Below are 20,737 nucleotides of genomic sequence, written 5' to 3'. Positions count from 1 at the left end.
TGTGTGTGTGTGTGTGTGTGTGTGTGTGTGTGTGTGTGTCCCTGTGGCCTGGTATTAGCACAGTAATGAGACACCTGTTACTCTCGTACTCCTGCAGCATCCCACAGTTCCTCTGGGGAGATCAACAATCCCACAACAGCAGAGGGATGATGGCAGGGGGGAAAAAAGAGGGGTGGAGGAGAGAGGAAATGGAGAGAAATAGCGTGGGGACAGTGTCAGGAAGTGAGAGGGAGAGACGGAGACAGAGGAGGAGGGATGATTTGATTGAGACTGTGCCGGGGACAAATGTTCATTAGAGGTAATTGCCTTTCTCAGCCAGCCTCCTCTCGTTTGATTTTCATTTCATCCTGATTTGTTGGTTCATTTCCCGAGTGAGCGACTTCACACACAATCTTCTCACCTCTCGGTTCCCAGCCAGAAAAAAAAGGGGGGGTGGGGGGGTGGCAGGGTTTACACTGAGGAGCATTTGTGGCTTGCAGCGCAGGCGTGATCAGCTGAGCGCCCATGATTTGTAAACTCAGACATGAATATTTATGGTTCTCTTCCCTCCTGCTTGATACATATTTATGACCGTTCTGTCTGTGCTTGGAAATAGATTTTGACAGAGGAATGTGTGCGCGCTGCAAGTGAACAATGCGCGCGTCTATCCGCTTTATCGGTCGTGTCAGGCAACAGGACAACACCGGCGGCGGAGCATCCCAAAAACTTCCTGTGGACGCTTCACGGCACCTCCAGCTGCTCTCCAGCAAAATGCAGATTCAGTGTTCGTGTCAACAGCTTGGTGCAGTACATCTGTATGGAAGAATGTTGCAGCATTGTGGCCTGATGAGTCTCACATGTCTCCTTTGATACAGACTGTGCTGGTACATGGAGACTAAAGGTTTTGTCACTTCAAAGACAAGCATGCAGATGAAAAGCTCAAATTTGAGACTGAAAGATTAAGTGTTGTTCTTGAACCCTGAAAGAAATGACATAACCAAACTACAAATAATTTGAAAAAGTCTTAAAAGTAATTTCAGTTCATTCCTAGAATCTCTGAATATTTTATTTTTTCAGTTTCAGTCACTGTATTGTCATTCACAATCAATTAATTCATCATTTCTCCTTTAAACTGCCAGGAAATACTTCAAAATGTTAATAATGAATTAAGACATATTTGAATTGCTTGATTTGGCTGAGCAGCAGTCCAAAACCTGAAGACATCCAGTTCACTATGAGTAAAAAAACAAACAAATTTTCCTCTGAAAAGGACCAAAACAATGGAGATTATCAAAAAAAATTGACAATTTTCTGTTGATTCACAAATCAATGAACTGATCAGTTAATTAATCATTTCACACAGCAGGACTGATTAGTCGTAATACTGTCTAACAGTCAGGAAGCCTCCTTCCTCCTCTCTTTCCATGTGTGTCCCTGTCTCTCTGTGTCATGTCTCTCCTTGTGTGTGTCTGGTCTGGGCTGTTCCCTGTAGCTACCTACCTGGCTCACCCACACCTGCTTCCCGGAACCAATCCGTCATCACAGCTGCAGCCAATCCACACTCATCAGCCACAGGTGCCACACAGTCTTTGGCAGATTGTTGTTCTCACTGGTCTGGTACTGTAACACGTCTCAGCCACTTTGCTTGCCTTTGTGCTTTACCACAGCTTCATTCTGAGTTTTCCCTCTGTCTCTGGATCATGTCTGCCCAGCTGCAGTCCACCACCCAGAGAACCTGCTGACTCACTCCACCTACCTGCCTGCTCCTTATCTTATCTCATGACTTCCATCCTTTTCCCTCTTTTAGCTACTTTTCCTTTATTTTGATCTCTTAAAGGAAAGACTCCAAACAGCTTTTAGACAGTTTGGACTTAAGCTTTTCCACTTTAGTTGAACTGTCTTCAAATATGTGAAAGCACAGAATCAGCCAACACAATGTCAATGACCTGAAATCCTTCCACCGCTTTATTCCACACATACCATTCAGGTGACAAACTTGGTTCAATACACTCAAAATCCCACTTTTTTTGTATCAAATATAACTGGTGGAAAAATGTACAAATTGTCAGCATTTATTTTTTACAATACAATGTACAGTAGACTAAAGGTTTTGCAGTAAACTGCATTATTTTTGTGAACTGAATTCACATCAGCAGTTGACATGAAACGGCCCTTAATTTAAGGCTATGCTGAAGCAATATGGAAGAGGCACAGCGCTAACTGGCACGCTCTTATCTCTCACGTCCTACTGAATGACTAAATCGAGAAGAGGTTTCCAAGAAAGGAAAGGCACATGTCAGCACAGAGCGGCTTCACCAGAAACGTCTCTTTTGACGGGCGTTTGCAGGAATATCCGGCCAAAATGCTCCTGTGCGTCAGCTTCAAGACGTCGGTAAAAGCCATCATGACACAAACTTGTTGAGTCAGGGGAAATAAAAAAGATCTGTTGCACCTTTCTTTACGATTGTCAGAGTCGTTACAATCAACAATAAATAACAGAAAATGACTTGATTGATTGGAATGACAAGACGGAAAATTAAAAAATCTGAGCTCTACTAAGAATACAACGGTTTGCATAAAACATACATTTAAAGGCCTGAACACGTCAGAATAACATAATTTATCTTTGCTTTCTTTACACATAGACAGCACATGATGAAAATACATTCTCTGCCCGTCAGATCAGGCAATCAGGCAGACGTGCGAGTAGACAGAGAGGCAAATGACTTAAAAACAAAACAAAACAAAAACAGCATACGTTCCATTTCCAGCTGACATATTCTGTCCACTTCCACAGTGTGAGCTGCTCAGTTCCGTCCCACAGTATTTGAAATAGCATCCCATCTTCCAGGCATCAAATCCCAATTTTCCTACTTGGAATTCTGAATGGATGGCTGGTTTTATTCCTTTGGGAAAGAGAGACCAGGTGGGCTCCGAGGCCAGCGGAAAAAAAGGCACTGCAGCCAGTCAAAGTCTGCAAAGTCCGTCTTACATCTCTGCCCTCCGATTGGTTCCTTTGTCTCGACCAGCCGTATCCTCCTCCACCTCCTCTTCTTCCTCTTCATAATTCTCCTCCTCGTTGTTCTCGGCCTCTCTTCCGTGATCCCCCTCCTTTCTTGGTCCCTCCTGGGTTTTTACTTCATCCTGGAGCAAATCACAAGCACACAACGAGACTGTTTAATGGCCTTTATGAGCACATTTTGGCTACCTGTGCTTTGTGACTGTGACAGGGGAGAGGGTGTTCACATCCTGCTTACCTGTGTGTGGGACTGTAACACACAGGACTTTAAGTCCACTGTTCATAAATGAAAGCAGAGACACTTGTGTGAAAGGTTCAGCTGAGACACCTCTGGCAGAATAACTGCACAGCAGTGGATGAATGAAGCTGAATGGAGTGAAAGCTCCACTGAGCTCAAATTACAGAGAAACATAAGTGTGTCCACTCATTAGGTGACTGGGTCTGAGCCTGACTATGAAACACAAGTCAGTAAAAGAAGTGGGGGGGACAAAGGACCTTACAGTTACACCATCATATCAAGTTATATGCTGCCTTTGTCAGTTATGCCCCAAAGCTCTGGAGCACACTACCGGAGACATCAGGGAAGCAGCTAAATACATATTAAAGAAAGCTTAAAACGTACCTCCTCACTTTAGCCTCTAACTAGCTATGACCTAGCTTATGTTATTAATTCACCTTATAAAATACTGTAGTGTGTGTTTTTAACCCCCACAGCACCACAACAGTGTGTTTTTTTCCGGATAATACCCACAGTGAGGTTAAACCCGTGGGAAGACGTTCTGCCATAGGCTGAAACAGGCTTATTTCACTTAATCAAGACTGGTGGTGAATCTGTGTCCATCGGGAATTTGGGAGACTCTGTTATGCTTGTTTGCTTCTGAGGCGCCCTCTGGTAGAGTGTGCACACAATGCCAAGTACTCTCTGGGTTCTGGCTTGTTAAATCTCAAAGAGCTGACTGTAATTGTACTGAAGGAATAAGAGAGTTTGGTTACGCTTCTATTTCCATCCTCAGTTTTATTTTTATTCTCATCGAGAGGGTTTTATTCTCCATCTTCTTAATTTTTTTCTTCTGTTCATTCCACATCTTTTTGAATGTAAAGCACTTGGTGCACGTGATTTCTTTGTTGTAAATTCTCTCTCATATCTTTTATAACAACGACAAACTGGGACAACGAGATGAAGTAACTAAAAATGAACTACAAAAGCACAACAACAACAACAACAACAACAACAACAACAAGGGATTCTAAATAAATGAATGTCACTCTCCAAGGAGGTCAGGGTCAGTTACAGAACAGAGAGTAACTGATGACCTCTTATCAAGGCCGACCCAGCACACTGTGAGACGTACCCACATCACAGCATTGAATAAACAAGAGTGGTAAATATATGAACTTCAACAGATCTTAAAATCCTTAAATGTGTGTGAGCTTCTCTATTCAACCAGATTTCCTCTGAGGACAAATTAAATAAACGGAACCCATGTGGTAACCTGACACCTGACAGACTCCACACCTGATCTCCCTCTTATACCAGAACACACACAGGCAAGGTTCAAGTTACAGGGCCAACACACACACACACACACACACACACACACACACACACACACACACACAGACAGACAGACAGACAGACAGACAGACAGACAGACAGACAGACAGACAGACAGACAGACAGACAGACAGACAGACAGACAGACAGACAGACAGAGACAGATGCTAACACAACTGCATCCCAGTAGCGAATGCAGCCAATACATCAGTGCTGTAATTATTTCTTTTCGGATGTGATCTCCACACATTCTGTGCAGTGTAGACCAGGTGCTTTGTGCTGTGACTGTTTCAGAGTGTGCTGTGACTCAGGAGCTGGGACAGGAACAGATTAAAGGCTGCAAGGAATGAAAATGGATTTCCCTGTCGCGCAGTGTTAATTATTCTCTCCGCTGTTACAACCACCACGGCTGAATTTTGAAACTGTGAAAACGCCTGTAAATGCAGCCTCCAAATGACCAATGGATGCTGGATCCAAGAAAACTGACTGCAGTGAAGTGAATGGGAAGATCCCCTCAGAAATATGAAGTAATTATGTTTTTAGTGTTATGCACTGTAATGTTTAAATAGGTATGAGACTTCTACAGATGTGTGTATTTTCTGTGATGCACATGGAATCTCCAGCCAACTCACGAGAGAGGAGTTTCACTGGAACGGCATGATGTGCACACATCACCACATTTCAACAAACACAAACAAAACCCCAAAACACTCCCAGTTTGGGCTGTGGGAATAAAATGGGGTACTGAAGAATTTCAGTCCCCCTCGCCCAAGAACCCACCTGTTCTATGTTCTCCTCATTATATGGATCCTCTCCTTCCTCCTCCACCTCCTCCTCTCTCTTCTGCCCACCAGCGATGTCCTCCTGGGCCTTCAGGACACCAACAGCGAGACAGAAGAATTAACATAACAACATTAAAATGTGTACTTTGTCCTGGTGGTTTGGGCCAGCGTGAGACACACTATACATATTTGTTTCTAGAGCATTCGTCAGTGTGTCACACACCTCGTCCTCTACTTCCTCCTGGTATTGGTCATCCAGCGTGTCTTCCTGCTGATCTGGGTTTCCAGCCATCTGAGTGCGCACAAGTCACAAACACACAATTCACAAACACATACACACCATTTATTTTCTTACATTCTGGGCATTTTTTTTGCCCCTTACTCACCACCAGTTCCTCCTCCACAGCAGGCTGTCCGGGGTGTGGGTGTGCGTCCACGTGCTGGGCTGGCGCTGCCGGCTCCTCTTCCTCCTCTACCACCTCCTCTTCCTCCTCCGTGAGCCTGTGCTGCGGTCGCTCATCCTCCGCCGCCTCCTCAAACTCGTCCTCCCCTTGGTTGTTGGGGTCGTCCTCTGGGTCCAGCTCACCATCCACTCCACCCTGTAGAAGAAGAGATCACAGTCAAACAGCGCAGAATGGAAGAGAATGAGGAAGAGTGTCTGCATAAGATGAACATAAATGGTGCACTAACATTAGAACGAGAGCAAGAAGTGATAGAATGGACACGATAAAAGCGTAGTGAGGAGGATGAATAACTGAATGTGTTTGGCAGAATAAAAGTGATTGTGGTAGTTAGTGTACTGTAATGTATTAACTGCCTTGTTGGTATTCAGGAGACTTAACAGATGACTGAGCTTGACTGAGAAGTGGAAGATGAGTGGCAGTGTAGGACAGTGGGCAGAGAGGATGAAAGTAGCGATTTCTGGACGGGTGCCACTCTGGTGTGAATGTTACGTGACTGAACGAGCTGAGAGGACACACAGATGATGACACACGTGTTAACAGACGGTCGGACTGTCACCTGCTGATGTGGCGGCACTCTGTGATCCACCTCTTGCTTCTCCTCCTCCTCGTGTAACATATGAACGTCTCTCTCTGGAAACACACAAAGCGTACTTGAGGCTACAGTTCTAACATGATGTAATGGTGGATCCAGGCTATTCTACTGGTCATCTCACCATCTTCATCATCAGTGTGATGTTCCTCGTCTCCTTGAACAATATCATTGTCCATGTTCTCATACTCGGTTCTCTTCCTGGTAACAGCAATGACAGGAGAGGGCAGTCAGAAGAGCGAAAGCCACACCAGAGCAGAGCTACTCCGTGTGCACCTGATTTTAAGTGAATCCAGCTCTGAACTGAAATCTGACCTTTGGTGCTCCTCCCTCAGCAGCTGCTCCCGTCTGTCGGCCTCCCTGTGCTGCTGCTGCTCTCTCTCCTGCTCCTCCTTCAGCCTCTGCTCCCTCTCCTTCATCACCCTGTCTCTCTGGGCCTGCAGGGCATCCTGATGCATCTGGATCTGCCTGCGCTCCTCGGCCCGTCGAGCCTCCAGGCGCTGCTGCTCCTGCTGCTGCTCGTAGGCCGACTTCACACGCTCCACCTTGGCGAGCGCCTCGTGCTGCAGCTGGGCCTCCGGATGCGGCTCTGGATGGGGACCCTTTTTGAGAAGACAAACGGATGCAGAAAAGAATGTGTAGAGAAAATTTTGAGCAAACAGATACAAGAAAGTGAAGCCAGTTCTAGGCCTGTTTTAACACTGTTGAACCAGTTCTGACCGGCTGCGGCTGGCGTTTCTGTCGGTCCAAGGCGTTCTCGTCTGGCTGTTCCGGCTCTGGCTCCTCTTCCTCCTGCTGGTCGTCCTGTGGTTGGTCCGGGTCCTCCTCCAGCTTCTGAGGTTGTCCTGCTTGAGCCATCTCCTCCTCCGCCAGCTCCCTCCTCCTCTCGGCCTCTCCTTCTCCATCCTCCTCTTTGTCTGACAAGGTGTGCTGAGACTGGGCATGCGCCGCCTCCTCCTCCTCCTCCTCCTGATGGTCCAACTGAGGACAAAGGAACACAATGAATAATTCGATTTGTGCATTTTCATATTTCCAGCATGCCTTTTGTCTCGACAATAACGTGATCCAAAAGAATCCCACGTTACCCTGGACTCAGTCTGCTGGTGATCCTGGTGAGCCTGCTCGTGTTTCTGTTCCACTACTCGTTCCTCCGGGGCTTCATGAACATGGGACTCTGGTTCTGTGGCAGCTGCTTGTGGCTGCTGAGGAGCGGGGTTTTGTTCGAGCTGTCTCTGACTGGACGCCCTGTTCAGAGACTCCTTCAGCTGATTGTAATTTTCCACCTGTGCCTAAAGGGAGCAACATACATGGTCTCAGGAGGGCTTAGAGAGAAAATCCTGGGGGAAGCACTTCGCAAACCTACGAGAAACATACTTTCCTAATTCTCTCCGAAAGTTTCCCGTAAGTTGTAAAATGGTCAATGTTGTCTTAACACAAGCTGGTTGATAAGACTAAACCTTGTCACTGAGCAGCTCCTTCAAGCTGTCAAAGGGAATAATATTTTTGTTAAGTTTCAACCTGGTTACTTGCTTACTGACATACTTTGTACAATCCAACAAACTGGCCGCTGTGCAAAACATAAATAGAACAGAAAGTGATAACTTGCAGATCCTTTTTGACAAATGCTGAGTTGAAAACAGTACAAAGACAGTATATTTAATTAATAATTTACATCATCAACTTCATAGATTTTTGTAACTATCTGCTTATTCTGAATTCGATGCAGCAACACGTTTCAAACACTTCGGGACAGGAGCAACTAAAGACAAAGTTGCGGGACACCTGTTTCATTCCACAGGTAAACAGGTTCATTGGTAACAGGTGATAGGATCATGATTGGGTATGAAAGGGGCGTCCTGGAAAGGCTCAGTCGTTCACAAGGAAGGATGGTGGGAGGTTCACTACTTTGTGAACACATGATTGCATGAAGGATGTTAATACATGGGCTCAAAAACAACGGTAAAACCGCTGGCTGTAAACACAGATCGATGACTGCTTTCACACACAAATTCTTTCTGACCAGGCCTGGGGGGTTCAATTCTGAAAATTCTTGCTAAATCCCCCACTCCTCTCTTTGTTCCTCCATTATATCTTTCTGGCCGATTGGCTGGAAAGTGTTTTAGATGCACTGCTCTGACAGCCTTGAATAAACCAAACCCCCTGGAGTGAAGGAAAGAGTTCTGTGCCTGTGTGTGCGTGTATGTGTCCGTCCGACCAGAAGCACTTATGGAAACCAGGACAGGCTTTAAAATAAATTAGCAAATGCAGACAGACAGAAAGAGAGAGAGAGGAAGAGAGAGGAGAGTGAGTGAATATCCATCAATGCAGACAGACAGGGGGAAAAGCATTTCAAGCAAATCAGCAGAGTGCTGTGTGTTCAATAAACCATTCAGGCATTTCTGAGGTCAGTCTCAGGGAGAAGAGCAAGATCTGACTGAATTACCCCAAACCCAAGCAACACCTCAGATGTTTTTCTCTACTATGGATTACATAGGCCACTGCAGCACTTGTATTTTATGCTTTATTAAGAAGGTGAAAGTAAAGGTTACAGTAAGGCTGAGGCTCCATTAAGGCTCCATCAAAACAGTCCTAGCCTCCTTAGCTTTGCTGCTAACATGCTAAAAAGACAAACCTATTCTCATGACAAATTAAAATGCTCTCCAGTATTTCTATCCACAACACATCAAAATCTTCCCTTGAGCTTTTAATAAGTCCCAGCAATAAAATTTGCAACACTTGATGGGGGGAAAAAAATATGTGACCAAAATAGTTGTGATGCAGCAGTTCAGCATCAATCAGCTGACTGGAGTAAACAATGAGACTGCATCTCTGTGCTGCTGTCCTACCTGAGCTGCAACCAGCGCACTCTTGTGGTCTTCCAGTGTCATTGCAAGCTGGTCATGGGCTGCCTTTAGGTCCTGATGGCGAACCTGAACACACAAGAGGAAAAAGTGTTTATTTTTATCCGCGTCTTCAATTTTACAGCCCAAAATCTTCACTGGCACAACCCATGCATGCAGATTTAGTCTCACCTGTGCATCCTGTAGCTGTGTGTGAATGTCATGGTGAGCTTTCCTCAGCTGTTTATTTTCCTCCCTCAGATTATATACACTATCTGCCATCACAAACAGGAAACACATTAACAGAGAGCATGCATCTGAGCAGAAAACGCATGAAATGAGAACAATATTCTACTAATAATCAGAACCATTTCTTGATCCTTATGACTCATGTTACAAACTCTGGTTCCACTTGTGAGTTCATGTCCCTGCTCCAAGCACTGGCCACACACTTATGTCTATAAATGAGTCATTTCAAGTAATAAGACCTGAAGCTGAGGACAGTTCTCACTGCTTGCTGAATGTCTGCACATAAAGCACTTACACTTCAGACATGCAGTGTTGCATTAAGTCAGAAGATGGAGTCAAAGAATGTTTAATGATGACACCACGACAGAGAGCACATGGACTAAGTCTGAGCGTGTAACTGGGTTAAACACAGCACATGTCCATGTGTGTGTGAGGGGCCATCAGTACCTTTGAGCTGGGAGATTTCCATCTCTTTGACCTGCTGCAGTTTGTCATAGCGCTCCCTGTGTTCATCCAGCAGCCGACTGTGGTCCTCGCCCTGGACTTGGTGCTGGTCCTGCAGCTCGTAATACTGCTTCTTCAGTTCTTCATGCTGGTTCTGACCGAGAAAAAAAACTGCTGTCATCATACGGTCTGTGTTTTGTTATTTCATGACATAAAAGCATATACTCGTGACAGCTATGAGAACATCTGCATCTGTGTTAATGATAAGAACAAAGAAACCTGCACAGTTTGTTTGGGTATGAGGAGGTTCTAATGATCTGTACCTTTAGCATCTGATGTTGCACTTGTAGAGAATTTAATCTGCTGCTGGAGTCTTGCTGTTTGAGCGGGAGAAATAAAAAAGTCCAGGTTTAATGACACTGTTACAACAGATAACTGTGAGGACATTAATTACATCTGGCGGTGGCAGGGGCTGAAGCAGTGGTTTCAAAACACAATGAAAGCACTTTGCAATTTAACAAAGCAATGCAAACAGACAGCAGAGGACAGGTGATAAGAGACAGGTTAAAAGGTTTATACAAGATATTTTGAAATGATGACACTTAGCCATAGATGAGGGGTAATTATGTGCAAACATACCTTCTCTTTATTGAGTGACTGCTGTGCTTCCAGCTTATAAGACAGATAATCTAGAAAAGAGAAACAGCAAAGGTGAAACTTCACAGAAACAACGTGTGGTGCCTGAGCTCAGAGTCTTCATACAAATTACGACCTTTTCACAAAATACCCACACTGTTGTACTTCCAGATGCAGATGGTGTTGTGAAAAAGTGTCCTACTTTGTAATACTAGTATTACATCACAATTCACTTACACAACATTTATTTCACAGATGCTTTTGACCAAAGTGCCAATAATAATGTGATCAAAGCCTGTAAGAACTATAGTGTACTGTGAACGAGATATGAATTTCCTACAGCTCCTTTGAACGGACGTATACTTCAAGAGTCATGAATTGCGCGTAGATGCTATTTCTCTCACCTTCTTTGGCCTTTTTGTGCTCCAACCTCTCCTTCTGAAGAGACTTCTCTAACCTGGAGCGATGCTCGTACACCACTGCACATATAAAAGCAGACATGGAGGGGTTTGAAAGAGGGAGTGAGACAGAGAGAGAGAGAGAGAGACAGAGAAAACACTGAGGTTTAGAGAACTTTGTTTGGGCCAGGTGGATGGTAAACTAAACAAAGAGAGAGCTGTAACACAAATATGTACACAGTACAAAACATATACACCCACAAATGCTTAAACAGCCATTGCGGAGGGGCAGACAGAAAGCAGATGTGCATTTCATGCTCAATACGAGAGAGAGGTGTGATATTTATTCATCCAGACTGGGATTCTCAGTACATGACAGCTCCTCCATCAGCAGGAGGATGTGATATTCCTCACAAGACCGTTGTCCCAAAACCTTTTTACAAATACTATGACTGCAGTTTGGTTCAGGCTGCTTCTGTGCCTGGTGGGTGGTAAAATCATGAGGAAAGACAGGTGACTTGAAAGCAGCCTGAGCATGTTTCCACAAGCTGATTGAATGGTAAATAATTTGTACATTACTCCAGTGAAAAACAGTCCCCAAAGCTGCTTCATGACATGAAAGCTCGTGCATCTCTTTATCAGAACTGAGCTTCCGCTTTAGCTTGCATTCACTTCTAATCTCCCCAGCTGTCCTCTTCTTCACTCCCCACGCTCTTACACACACATACTTCTTTCTTCCTTCTATTTTTTTTAACCTTCATCAGCTTCAAGTTGAAATCCAAAGTGGAAATAATCCCTGTGGGGAATTGGGGTCATTGTAGCAGCAGAGACAATAGAGCAGAAAACAGAGCTCTGAAGCTGAAAGTACAGATAGTTCTACACATAAACAACGCAACAAATGAAGACGCGATGGCGGGTTTGCATGCTGCTCCATTCACCTGCTCAGCCTATCCGTGCTTTTGTTGTCACTAATGAGCAATCTGAGCGAAGTGAGACTCCTGTGAGCCGAACAGTTCATGCAAAGATTGCTCATACTTGATGAACACATTCAAAAAGAGTATTGGACGAACAGATTCATAAGAATGAAACTGAACACAGCATCTCGTGAAAGTGAACGTGCGTATTACTCAATTCAAATACGAACTTTCATTCAAATGCATTTTCCATGACTGTGACTCTGATTTAAGAGGCGACCAGTTGTCTCTCCAAACATTTTAGCACACATCTAGACTCCACACTCTCATTCACTCTCCTCTGCAAAGGCTTATGGTCGCAGCGCTGTCTTGCACAAGCACCTGTGCTGTGACTGTGCTGATACAAGCCCACTTTTGTTGCACATATGCATGTAATGTACAGGCAAAGGTGTCACAGACTGCAAAAGACTTCAGTTCAGGGACATATGCACACTCAGATATGAGAATAAATGTATTTAGTAGTTAATATTACATTACCTCAATAGCTTTCTCCACTTGATTTACAGTTTTTCTGGTGACGTATTAACATTTTGGATGTACAAATGCCTTCCAGTTATAACAGGATATCATGTGTTTTTGGAAATGTACAGCAGCTAGTTAGACTTTACACATTGAAAATTGGAAAATCACACATTTAAACAGAAAAGCATTAGACTGTTTACCCTGACTCAAGCACATGGTTTGTGTCACTCAACTCTTTTGTTCTTTTGTTGTTTCATGTGAGGCATTTCGTGACTTTGTTTTTTAGTATCTGACATTAACAGTAACTCCCATCAGCACTGTTTAATCACTCTGTGGCCCTCACTTCACTTCATTTGTTCAAGACATGCATGACCTCAATACTTCAAAATGAATATATGGACCAAATCTAGAGTCACAGTTTAGATACAATGCATTCTCACACTAATCCCATGTCGTGGCTGCGCAGTCAGTCAACAGAGAGTGAAACAGAGGACAGCTTGCACAGGTGAAACAGGCACAAACAGGGAGGGCAAAAATAAAAAGACATTCTGTGCAGACCTTTGCTCAGACCAACAGTCCACGCCTCCATGATACGCTCTGCAGGCATCTGCAGGCATGACCATTAAATATATCTGAGTAGACTTCCAAAACTATCAGAATTTCAATTTGGACAAAAGTGTATAATGAGTTCAATGATATGTGTGTTTCCACAGCCAAACCATCCATCCATCCATTTTCTATACCGCGTATCGCGCGTGCAGCCTGTTGCAGTCGCTCCTGTTTCTTTTCTTAGTTTTTACAATTCTTTTGCTCGAAACAATTTCCCCTCAGGGACCAATAAAGGAATTCTGATTCTGATTCTGATTCTGATCCCTTTTGAGGTTGCGGGGGGTGCTAGCATCAACGGGCGAGAGGCTGGGTATACCCTGGACCAGTCGCCAGCTGATCGAAGGGCACAAACAAACAACCATTCACACACACTCACACCTAGGGGCAATTTTAGAGTCACCAATTAACCTAATGAGCATGTCTGACAGTCCTGAAGGACTGGATTTTAAAATCAAATTCAGAGAAAAGTGAGATTCTTGGAGCAGAAAACGTGCAGATTAAACAATATCTTCGCGCCCTTGCAAACAACATCCAACCCTTTTCTATTCCAGCCTCACTTTTGAACATCATACTAGTAAGATTGTTTTAATCATTTTTTAGAGTTTTATCACGGCTGAGTCTCACTGATTTTACTCCTGGATGTTTGTTTGTATTCTTTGTTTTGTGTGAAGCACTATGAACTGTGGCTTTGTGCTCCAAATAAAGGGGCCTGTCACCTATTCAACACTGTCAATAGTGAAACATTAATGGATGATGCCCTGACTAGTTTCAGTGTGTAAGACCGTAACGTGTGACCTCCAGGCTAAATACCTGTATAAACACCTGATCAACAAACTTCAAATAAGCATCTTTGAAAATTCTTTCTTGACCTGATCAGATGGATATTGATCTCCATGAGACTAGGGAGGTTTTCTTCTGCTTGCTGGAGGCTCTGTATCCTCTGAGCAGTGGCCGCAGTGTGAGTGCCAAAGTTGAGGCCATGTTGCTCTCAGCTCAGCTCATACCACTCCCCCCCAAACACACACACACACACACACACACACACACACACACACACACACACACACACACACACACACACACACACACACACACACCCTCTCTCTGGGGGACACCATGAACAAGCAGGGAAACGGCTACAAAGACGCTACAGTCTGAGAAAGTTGTTTGAATTTGCATTTGAATTATTAAAATCCACTTTCAGTGCCACAAGGCAAAGTCATTACTTACACAGAAACTCAATGTGCTTCACATAAACACCTATTTCTAACAGGAAAGGGTAAAGAGAGGAGGATGAACACAAAACCGGTAAAAAAAAAAAAAAGGAATTTCAAATCATTTTAATACGACGGTACAAACAATAACTAAAAATGACATTGGAGTTGAATCAAACTCTTCTTCAACACCACAAATCCTCAGCCGCAAACATCTGCACCACCACCTGCAGGCGTTTTAGAGCCCACCGGTTATTAATGAATGTCCCCACTGCACACTTAGCACTGCAGTACAGACTATTCCAAAAAACAGGTAAAAACATTCTCGAGCACTTGCAAACACACACCATTCGTTTCACGCCGACCCTTATCTCGCTCAAACCTCAGCAAGCATGGGAACGAACATTTATTGTTTGAGGGTTTCCCCATAGACCCGAGAAACATTTCCCTCACTGTGTGGTTAAAGTGCATCAGCAGAGCGAGAACAAGGGAGCTCTCTATGGTGTGACCTTTACTGGCCTACTGGTTTAGATGTGGAGAAAACTGGATTGGTTAGAGTTGGCCACACACATGCGCACACACACACACACACACACACACACACACACACACACACACACACACACACACACACACACACACACACACACACACACACGAGACCAGTTCAATTAAGAAGTGAGTGAAATTCAACACAGATCTTAACTTATTCTTATAAAGCGCACAGTGTTGTATAAATGGTTCGTGTATGCTGTATCTATGTTGTCAGGGGGCTCACAGGACACATGAGCTGGGTGATCCCACTCACACAAGTCAATCATCTCGACACTGAAGTCCAGTCCCGTACGGGGTCTGAACTCACCCACGAGCTGATCCAGAACCACTTATCAGGTCACGTAAGCAAAGCTGAGTCCTCATGAGATGATAGACAATGTGTCTAACTGAGGCTGAAAGCACCAGTCAACCTTCATTGGTCATCCAACAAAAGGAGAGAATTGCTGGATTTTAAAGGATTCAAAAACAAAATAAATGCACATGCGAGGCAGAGCAATACCTGTATGACACGAGCTGTGGAAACACGACCACTTTTGTCCACAGGAGCAGCCAACATCGACACACAGTTAAAGTTCCTTGCAGTTGCTTTAAGTTTACCTCACAGCTTTCGTCTCGAACATGTACTACAACATGCAGTATTTACAGTATATAACAGTCCCAGTTCTCAGGTTTCTCAGTGTAACTGCTTGAGCTCATTCTAGCTTCGTTTCTTTTCGGCTTCCTCTCAATGGGAGCAGGCCGGGCAAACTTGTGCAAAGCTGCCACCGAAGCTATATTGTGGCTTTCAAACTTCTGCCTCTCATGGTAATTCCTGTGGCCTTCTTTTTACCTCCCACTGGTAAACACAACCCACACAGAAGCCTTTACACCCAGCATACTGTCGATTAAACTAGACAAAAATTAGATTTTTCTTTTATTTAAGTGAGAAGACGCAGGCTGGGTGGTGTGAGCGCTCTTGGATTTTACTGCACCTTCTGATGTCATTAACCACAGTGTCGTCACTGCCAAGCCCAGAGGTTAGGATTTTTCAGCCTGAGCTCTTGCCCGGAGGTCACTAAAACCAAGTTAGCAGGTCTTAATTCAAATAACTCAAGTCCATCGGTCTAATCAGATTGATTTAATTGGGAGAGGCAATGCTATTTCAGGGAAATGTTCTGCATATTTTCCACCCTCTGTTATGATTGATGCTGTTAAGTTATTTGTTGTGTCACACTTGAGTACTGCCCAGTCAAATGTTCCACGTGCTGCTGAAAAACATGAGAAAAAAATGCAAGTTGGACAGAAAAGAGCTGCTCGATTGGTTCTACATTGCTCTTTCCAGACTAATGTGAGTGAGATGTACATTAAACAACTGTGTAAAATGTGATCTTCCGTTATTCATGCAAACTGTAATATGGAAAGAAACACCGCACTTTTTTGCGGCAGACTTGTGAGCACTGGTTTAGTCGTTGGTATATGACACATCAAGTGGATCCTGTTCATCTGGAAGCACCAAGATCATGAGCAAATTGTCTGAAGAGCACTGTTTTTTGAAGAGGTCTTTCTGCCTAGAATATGGAAAGGTATTTGTTGTTACATGTGCTGAATATTGCATTTTCTGGTCTTATTGATTGTTGTTGTTGTTTTTGCATGGAGCCCAGGGAGTCTAGCAACCACTTTAAGGAAGGTAGTGGGGATTCAAGGGAAGAATAAATAATAAAAGGTGGGAAGGCTGCAAGAAAATCACTTCCTCAGTGACCAAATAATGGACTTCAAGATGAAGGTTGAAGAGCAGAGAGAGATTTGGACGGAACAAACGAGTTCTAACATCAAAGCAGTGATTTTGCTTTTCGTCATATCTTAATATTCACATGGTCTGTTGACAGCACTGTTCTGCTGTGTGTTTTGGTTTATTTTTGTTCCAGTCGTTTCATCCCAAAATGCTGTTTGGAAAGTAAGATTTGAACTTTTCATTCATTGTAGTAAAAATACATGAATAAATACAATAAACGGAAAAAAACCCAAATTGGGCCTGTTAAATCCAGGGTAAAAAGGAAATCTCAAACTCGAAGCGCTAAAGTCTTTATTTCTCTTTGCCTCACGGATAAACAAAAACCAACCCATCTGCTGAGACAACAGCATTCATTCTAATAAACAGCAGCCCACAACAGTGTCAGCGATGTAAAAGATATTACAACACTCATTTAGAGATGGCTGCAATTATTCCATTTGATTAATGTTCGGAAAATGACAAACAATGACGAGTCTGTGAGTGTGAGAGGGAGTGAATGGGTGTTAAATCACAGGGACACGTTTGTCAGAGAGCATGCAGAACCACGAAGTGTCAGTTCATCCGTTCAAATGACTGACAAACTGCCAGCCTGTGGGTAAAGTGGGCAACAGTGAATCAATACGATTGGCTGACAGCCCCAAAGCTATGGCCCACCTCTAAATATAGGACACACAAAAAAAAAACAACCCACAAATCAACAGCAATGGAGATCAAGTGGCCCGGGCCTTGTGATTGGCTGACTGATGCACCCCTTCACAATAAAACTGAGGGTGTGGTGAGCAAGACAAGGGATGCACATGAGGAGTTAAGCAATCCCCACTTCATTCAAACTGTCACATTATACTGTCAGACTCTGTTTCTGGATGCATCAACTTTGAGAAAAGTGAAATAGGAGCCATGTGTGTAATGGCAACCTGAAACGGACTCAAAGAAGCAGCTTAGCCTGAGGAAAGCACATTCAATCGAGGTGGGATTTGAAGCACTTTGTTCTTTTATCTTGCTAAATGTGGGACAGCTGTCCACCCTGATCCAACTGCCTTTGTCTTAGAAATGGACACAATAAAAGCAAACTTCATGCAATGGAGATAAAGATGACACATTTCTCTTCTAGGGCTGCCCACTTTGAACCCTGAGCCACGACCACCAAAACCTATCGAGTCACGTGTTCTATTTAACATTGTAATTTGTCACAGAGTGCGTCACATGACAACAAAAGCTTAAGGACAACTCCTTGGTAGGTCTGCTGGGCCGAGCTGTGGCGATAGGGAGAGATGACTGGTGGTTAGGTGGATCAAAGGCTGCATTTAATGAACAGGTCCAGAGTCTATAACTCTGACACATTATTTGACTCCCTGATGTGGAGACAAACCTTGTTGTGAACAGATGAAGGAGCGGGTTCTCCACCCAGCCGTTAATTTTAAACTCATGATGGCATGGCACAAAACCTCACATCCTGTCAGCACAGCAGTGAGGTCACTGTGGGGCAAAACTGTTTAATCATTGGCAGAGGTGGGGCACTTCCTGAAGTCAGATTCTTAATATAATAACACTTTGCAAGTCATACAAGGAAACATGATGTAGGTCTACAAATCTGAGTGCGTGTCACTATTTTCCAAACATGGCAAAGCAAACAGTTTAGCACATATCAACTCATTGTCAATGCTGCAGTCTTTGCTGGCTGGCTGTGACTAAATGCCTTGTGACTCATTGCAATCAGGCCCATGCAAAGCAGGTATCTTGTCACTAAAAGATTCATCTCTGATCTGAACGCCGAACAAACCGGTCGTCCCTGCATCATAATGTAAACACCGGACTGAAACAAGAGCAGAAACTATTAGTCAATTCATTGATAAGTAGGTCAACAGAAAGTTCATCCTCACTGAGTTTTACCATTGATCATTTCATCCACGTCTATTCAGCCGGGCGGGCGACACGGCCACTGATCAGTGCATTAAATGATAACGACAATAACTAGGACCTGCTATCAGTCCCCATTTTTAACATGTTTTTATATAAACAACTAAACATCAGTTACCAATGATTTATGTTGTATTTATAGTTTCTTTACATCAGTAAAACCTGAAGATTTTGCAAAACACACAACATGCTTATCTTTTCTTATATCATAAGCCATTCAACGATGCTGATTTGAACTACCTGCTCTGGGTGGGTTGTCTTTAAATGTGCTTTGTAAACACATTTATCTTCACAAATATACTACCTGGCATTTACAAGGAAAGGCATAAACTGTCAACAGGAAGACTAGAAAAGACTACAATATGATCATGGGGGTATGTGGGACAACACGCAATATCAGGGTGGTGCAGCGCTCAGCTGGTTAACCCTTAAAATGGTTTTAAAAACAACTTAATACTGTATGTAACAGTGTGCCTCACAAACCTGTGTTTCACACCAAGGTGACTGTGCCCTCTTTCCCTCATCTGCTTCTCCAGCCGTGGCTGACACAAGCAGATGTTCCCACTGACCCCATGACTTCAAGTTACACTCGGCTGTAAACTGTTGAGGTGAGCCTGGGGACGCAGAGACTCCAACCAGCTGTGTGTTTGTGTGTGTCTGCGTGCCTGCCACAGCCTCCAGTCAGCAGTAAACCAGGTAGCGTGGAGTCTAATTTCAGGCGTACAGTGGGCTGACGCTGAAGGAAGACACGTCCAGCAGAATGACCTCTCTGCTGAGCTTTAAAGCCCAATCTGCTCAGACCACACCCTGGTTTAGCACAAGATTATAAGGCCAGTCTGCCAAGGTCAAAGGTCAAAGACAGGCTCGTTGTAAATCACTGCTTGGTTATGAAGTGTAGTTACAGTCCAATTAAATGAGTTTCAGTGCGCACTGTGGAGTCACTCTTGCATTGGACACACAGACACACACACACACGCGTTTATATTTAGGCGTTTTCAACACCACCCGTTGAGTAGTGTGCTGTTTCATTAGTGCAGTCTGCAGCTTTACATGCAGAGCAGGACGAGCTCTCACTTCTGTCAGCGGTGTGGAGACAGATCAGCCTTCAATCACATCGCCGTCACTGTGTTTACCTTGGAGCTGAGCCGACAGGGACTCTTGGTGTTGCTGGTACTTCAGCGCCATCGCCTCAGTCCTCTTGAGCTGTCTGTGCATCTCGTACGATATCATCCCGGCGTACATCATCCCGCAGACCACGGTGACCAGCAAGAGACACTGGAAGATCCTCCGCTGCCTCCGGGAGCACACCCCGTTTCCCATGTCGGACCCGCGCCCCTCCCCGCTGTCTGCGCGACAAAACCCCGTCTCTGCTGCTGGAAACTTACCGCTCAACTTTTCACCTCCTGGTGAAGACTGAAGGAGCACCCCCTCCCCTCACTCCCCGAGCATTCCCGAGCAGAAAACACAAGTTACGCGCTAATATCTGCCGATGTGTGCATTATTTTAGCATAGCCACATCTCGCCCGTGACTTCAAAGCAGCCGCTCAGATTTTCGCTTGACTTCACGTTAAAGTCCGTCTCCGCTGCTGAAAGCAGGTCAAACCGAGGCTGACGGCTCCGCGTGCGGTTTCGTTTCCTCTTGCAGACTTTTAACTTTTTCGGCGCAGCGCAAAGACGCTTCTGGGAAAAGTAAAAGACCTCAAGTCCCCGACGAGGCCTCCATAGCACCTTTAACTTTAGTTACGTGTCAGCCCAGCAGCTGCCTGCCGTCCGACTGCTACTCCGAAGGAAGTCCCTCCTCCGAAAAATCATAAATTTCCCTATTCCCGCCCTCACGGGGGTACATTTTATCAATTGGTCGCCAGAGAGCTCGATCAAAACGCAGCGAGGCGCGTGAGGGTGGAGGGTTTGGAGACTTGTAGTTTCCCCTCTACAAAGACCTGTTGTAATCCTGTGATACCATCTGAAGACACTGTGCAAACACTGCAAATACCTGCAGGATTTCTAACATTCACCGCACAGTCACTTACTGCAGTGTTTACAATCAAAAACTAACTTACAAATGTAAAAATAAAACTAACTGCAAATTGTTTGAATTATTACTGTGTAAATTAAATTGACAATGTATGTAAAAATAATACAGCACAAGGCATTTACTTTATCTACAAGTCATGATTCCCAAACAATGTTGTTTTCATACTAACTTTGGATAAATAAATATGCAAAACAAATGCAATATCTCAGCTATCACAGTTAATTAAATGTACTAATGTGTTCAGT

The 20,737-nt window shown here is 44.2% G+C and overlaps 1 protein-coding gene across 1 annotated transcript; it reads right to left on the bottom strand.

The window, feature by feature from the left end:
• Positions 1-1,921: 1,921 nt before the first annotated feature.
• golim4a (golgi integral membrane protein 4a) lies at positions 1,922-20,236 on the bottom strand. Its single transcript, XM_070971283.1, has 16 exons — positions 19,591-20,236; positions 10,962-11,036; positions 10,561-10,610; positions 10,245-10,298; positions 9,925-10,075; positions 9,421-9,503; positions 9,235-9,318; positions 7,474-7,677; positions 7,109-7,369; positions 6,704-6,990; positions 6,513-6,589; positions 6,356-6,429; positions 5,722-5,934; positions 5,559-5,627; positions 5,334-5,423; positions 1,922-3,123 (listed from the first exon to the last, which is right to left on the bottom strand). The coding sequence occupies exons 1-16, from the start codon at positions 19,775-19,777 to the stop codon at positions 2,968-2,970; spliced, it is 2,115 nt and encodes a 704-aa protein (XP_070827384.1). The 5' UTR covers positions 19,778-20,236; the 3' UTR covers positions 1,922-2,967.
• Positions 20,237-20,737: the final 501 nt, after the last annotated feature.

This window comes from Chaetodon trifascialis, chromosome 9 (assembly GCF_039877785.1).
Source record: "Chaetodon trifascialis isolate fChaTrf1 chromosome 9, fChaTrf1.hap1, whole genome shotgun sequence".
In the NCBI taxonomy this organism is placed as follows: Eukaryota; Metazoa; Chordata; class Actinopteri; order Chaetodontiformes; family Chaetodontidae; genus Chaetodon; species Chaetodon trifascialis.
This window is presented reverse-complemented; position numbering and strand designations above follow the sequence as displayed.

Coding starts and splice junctions, on each gene's coding strand:
- golim4a (XM_070971283.1), bottom strand. CDS start 19,777: ATGGGAAACGGGGTGTGCTCCCGGAGGCAGCGGAGGATCTTCCAGTGT. Junction 6,430..6,512: donor TCACACTGATGATGAAGATG/GTGAGATGACCA, acceptor GTGTGTTTCCAG/AGAGAGACGTTCATATGTTA. Junction 5,628..5,721: donor CTGTGGAGGAGGAACTGGTG/GTGAGTAAGGGG, acceptor GTGCGCACTCAG/ATGGCTGGAAACCCAGATCA.